Below are 4,816 nucleotides of genomic sequence, written 5' to 3'. Positions count from 1 at the left end.
GCTCTTTCTTCGACACTGTTGAAGGTATTCCAAGCCGCTCTTCCTCCTGCGCAACTCAGGTGCCAGGTTATTCATCATGTTGATGACCTAGGTACACATAACTGTTGCATTTGGAGATGGTTGTTCCGTTGAGAGTGAATGAAATGTCAGGAACAAGACTGTTTCTCATAAACACCGACTTCGTGAGATTCAGCTGCAGTCTGACCTTTCCATACTCACGGTCAAAGCTGGCCAGCATTTGTGCCACTTGGCTGATGTTTGGTGTTATTAGAACGATGTCATTAGCAAAGTGGAGGTGGTGTAGTTGCTGACCATCTATCTTCACTCCCATTCCTTGCCATTCCAGTCAATGCATGATGTTCTCGAGGGTGGCACTGAAGAGTTTCGGTGAAATGGTATCACCCTGCTGAACCCCTTTCTTGATATCGATGATCACTTCCTTGTAGAATGGTGAGATCCTGGTAGTGAACCCATAATACAGCTCACAGAGGATCCTAATATATTGAATATGAATGCCCTGATTGGCTAGGGCTTCAATGACCGCTTCCATCTCAACAGAATCAAAGGTCCTCTTTAAATCAATGAACGTTAGACAGAGTGGCATCTTGAACTCCTGAGAAACCTCAATGAGCTTGGTCATCGTGTGGATATGGTCGATGGTGCTGAACCCTTTGTTGGACCCAGCTTGCTTGCATAGTTTTCCTTCATCTAGTGTTTTGCCAATCCTATTCAGGATGACTCGAGTGAACAGCTTTTAGATGACAGACAACAGGCAGATCGGGCGATAGTTGCCAATGTCGTGGATGTACAAGAAGTGTACAGTAGTACAGTCCTGCTGGTTTTCCATTGGGAAGGAACCTTGCATTCAGACAGGTAGCACGTGAAGAGCCGAGCCAGAGTACTGATGAGTACTGACAGCAGGTTCTTCAGGTGTTCAGGTCTGACCTTGTCTGGGCCAGGTGCTGTTCATTTCTTTACTGACAAAATGGCATGTCGGATTTCTGAAGGGAGAATGTTGGGAACGACATATCCATCCTGTGGAATTTGGTATGTGGGCAGGTGGACGTGGCTATCGAAGAGATCTGAGTAGAAGTCATGGATAATCTTCTCCATTGCCCTTCTGGAAGATATGAGGGATCCATCAGGACATTGCAGGGCAGTAATCTTGGTTTTGTAGTTGACGAAGGACAGGCGGGTGTTGCGAATGTTTTTTCCAGCTTCTGCCACATCTGCCAGCACTGCTGCTCTTCTCTCTTTGAGGTCTTCCTTTATTGCATCTCTGCACTACTTTGAGGGCTTGGACATTCGCTGGCATTTGCCCGAGGCATTTGCCGAACCACGTTGGAGAATAAGTTCAAGAGTTTTCAAAGACAGGCATTTTTTTGTGGCTAACTCTCTCTTGGCGTTCCACACACAATCATGGAGGTGCTGAACCAGTCGATCATATTCCTTGTCAATGTTGTCAATGACAGCATCTTCCTATATTGCAGCAATAGTGCCAAAGAGCTCCCAGTTCGTGGTCATTCTGGGAGTTCTCTTTACTTAAACTTTGCAGCCCTTTCTCCCTGCTCTGTGAAGTAGAATTTTGTACGGAGATGGTGGTCAGATCCTGTTTGGAATTTTGGGACAACAGTGACATTGGTCTGGCAAAACTGCTGCTTGAATTTTATGTCGTCAATTACGTTGTGGAACCATCCACTTGGAGACTCCCATGTCCAACCTTTAGATTATTTGTGACATTTTCAGGAAGTTTCCATTTTTTGTTTTGTTTTGTTTTTTGTTTGGCTATTTCTTACTTCTATTAATTATGGTCTTGAAATTTTCTATTGAATTGAGAAAGAAGAAAGAGAAAAATGTAAGGAATGAGTTTATTAATTCAGATATATATAGAAGTCTTCCTGATAATACATGATCATGTATAGCATACATAGACTAACAATTTTATTTAGAATAAAAACAGTTTGTATTTAATCTTACACAAATCATTAATATTACCGTATTACCAGTTCATAAAAATCCGACCTCTCCATTTGATAAAAACATTTTATTAGAAGTTGGAGCAATAGTATAGCAGGTAGGGTATTTGCCTTGAATGTGTCCAACCCGAATTCTAACCCTAGCATCCCATATGGTCAGGAGTAATTCCTGAGTGCAGAGCCAGGTATAACCCCTGAATATTGCCAGGTGTTATCCAAAAAGACAAAAAAAAATTATAGTCTTTCCTTTATCTGCTTTTATGTTTTTTTCTGAAGATATGAAGTATACTTTTTTTTTCTTTTTTTATTAGTGAAAAACCATGAGGTACAGTTATAGGCTTACAAATTTTGTGCTTGGGTTTCAGTTATACAATGATCAAGTGCCCATCCCTCCACCAGTGCCCGTCATCCATCCCCACGGGTCCCAGCATCCCCCCCCCAACCCTCATCCCCCCGAAGCATACTTTTTTAATCTTTTGGAGATTACTTAGTTGAGGTTATCCCAGGTAGAACCTTGTCACTTTAGCCTTATCTTGACCACGAAGTAAACATAAGGAAAATAACATGAGAAACTTAATATAACACCTGGCACATTGCATTCATTTATTATTTGCAAAATTAGTATGGAACGTGATATAATTTCTCCATTTGCAGTTGCACAAATTGGAGCTATTTTTTGCAAAATTAGATATTTTTAATGCCTGACACAAGAAAATAAATCTTCGGGCCAGACTTCAGCATGACTGCAAAATATTTAGAAATTTTAAACCCTGACACAGAAACTCAATTTTTTCCCCCTTTAGCAGATGTGAGTAATTTTCAAGACAGTTCTAGTGGCAAGCACTGGGGGCCTCCGCCTTCAATCACATGAGCTAAGATGTTGTTTCCCAGCTTTATAATTAGAGATTATTTCACAGTGATTTTCAGTGTAGATAAAATTGAGCTCACTTGAGATATGACAGCCATCATCTTGTATTTTCACTAAACATGCTCTAGATCAGGTGGTTATAGAAATAAGATAGGAATTAGCATCTAAAAATTTAAAGATGATTGCAAAATCTCTCCCTTAGAAAATTATGGGTTTCCCCTGAGCTCAACATTTCTAAAATAAATCAGCATTGCTCCAAAAAGCAGCCTCTGCTGTCTGATGCATTGCATTCAAACATTCATTTCCATGCACTAAACAGTCGGATTTCTGTTGTTCCCAAATATAAGGTGGGTCTGACGCTTGAGAAGTGGGGGGAAGTTGACTGACGGTGTTATCAAAGCCCATATGCCCCCTGCATAATTTTCCCACTTCTTCCTCTCCAAATGTGTCTCTGTATAATTAATTTCAACTGCTCCCATCTTTTTTTTAAATTTTATTTTTATTAAAAACACTGATTTACAAAGTTGTTCATTATACAACTTTGTAAATCAGACATTTATAGTTCCAATACCACCAGTGTGACCTTCCCTTCACCAATGTTCCCATTTTCCTTCCCATCCCCAATCTGCCCTCTTAGGCAAATAACAAATTTATTTTATAACAAAATTATAATATAGCTCTCGCCGGGCATCCTCGTGAGCGCGACATCGTCTTTAAACCCCGTGTGGCAATCCTTGATGCACCGCCTTGATGCCCAGGGAAGACAGGGCGACCTGGAAATCCAGCTACTTCCTAAAGATCATCCAACTTCTGGATGATTACCCCAAATGCTTCATCGTGGGCTCCAGGCAGATGGATGATCGTGGGCTCCAACTTCTGGATGATTACCCCAAATGCTTTATCAATGTGGGCTCCAGGCAGATGCAGCAGATCCGCATGTCCCTCCGGGGGAAAGCGGTGGTGCTGATGGGCAAGAACACCATGATGCGCAAGGCCATCCGCGGGCACCTGGAGAACAGCCCCGCGCTGGAGAAGTTGCTGCCGCATATCCGTGGAAATGTGGGCTTTGTGTTCACCAAGGAGGACCTTACTGAGATCAGGGACATGCTGCTGGCCAATAAGGTGCCAGCTGCTGCCCGTGCGGGAGCCATTGCCCCCTGTGAGGTCACTGTGCCAGCCCAAAATACAGGTCTGGGGCCTGAGAAGACCTCCTTCTTCCAGGCTTTGGGCATCACCACCAAAATCTCCAGGGGCACCATTGAAATCCTGAGTGACGTGCAGCTGATCAAGACCGGAGACAAGGTGGGCGCCAGCGAAGCCACGCTGCTGAACATGCTCAACATCTCGCCCTTCTCCTTCGGGCTCATCATCCAGCAGGTGTTTGACAATGGCAGCATCTACAACCCCGAAGTGCTGGACATCACAGAGCAGACTCTGCACTCCCGCTTCCTGGAGGGAGTCCGGAATGTGGCCAGTGTCTGTCTGCAGATTGGTTACCCAACTGTTGCCTCAGTGCCTCATTCCATCATCAATGGGTACAAGCGTGTCCTGGCTTTGTCTGTGGAGACTGAGCACTCCTTCCCCCTTGCTGAAAAGGTCAAGGCCTTCCTGGCTGATCCATCTGCCTTTGTGACCGCTGCCCCCGTGGCTGCGGCCACCACTGCTGCTCCTGCTGCAGCCGCAGCCCCCGCCAAGGCTGCAGCCAAGGAGGAGTCGGAGGAGTCGGACGAGGACTTGGGATTTGGTCTCTTTGACTAATCACCAAAAGCAACCAAAAGAAGCCAGCTTCATTTGTGAAACAGAAATAAAGGCTTACTTCTCTAAAGAAAAAAAAATTATAATATAAATCTACTTTATATTATTTGCTCCAACAAAACTAAGAAATGGCCAATAGAAAGAACAGAAAATAAATCAGTAAGAGCCAATTTGCAGCTACTATATGATTTTACCTATGTAAACAAGGAAAATAAAA

General features: G+C 43.6%; 1 protein-coding gene across 1 annotated transcript; it reads left to right on the top strand.

The window, feature by feature from the left end:
* The first annotated feature begins 3,527 nt into the window (after positions 1-3,527).
* LOC130033985 (60S acidic ribosomal protein P0-like) lies at positions 3,528-4,611 on the top strand. Its single transcript, XM_056125579.1, has one exon. The coding sequence runs from the start codon at positions 3,595-3,597 to the stop codon at positions 4,600-4,602; it is 1,008 nt and encodes a 335-aa protein (XP_055981554.1). The 5' UTR covers positions 3,528-3,594; the 3' UTR covers positions 4,603-4,611.
* The last annotated feature ends 205 nt before the right edge of the window (positions 4,612-4,816 follow it).

The sequence above is a fragment of the Sorex fumeus genome, unplaced genomic scaffold (assembly GCF_029834395.1).
Source record: "Sorex fumeus unplaced genomic scaffold, SorFum_2.1 ptg000055l, whole genome shotgun sequence".
Taxonomy (NCBI): domain Eukaryota; kingdom Metazoa; phylum Chordata; class Mammalia; order Eulipotyphla; family Soricidae; genus Sorex; species Sorex fumeus.
This window is presented reverse-complemented; position numbering and strand designations above follow the sequence as displayed.

Coding starts and splice junctions, on each gene's coding strand:
- LOC130033985 (XM_056125579.1), top strand. CDS start 3,595: ATGCCCAGGGAAGACAGGGCGACCTGGAAATCCAGCTACTTCCTAAAG.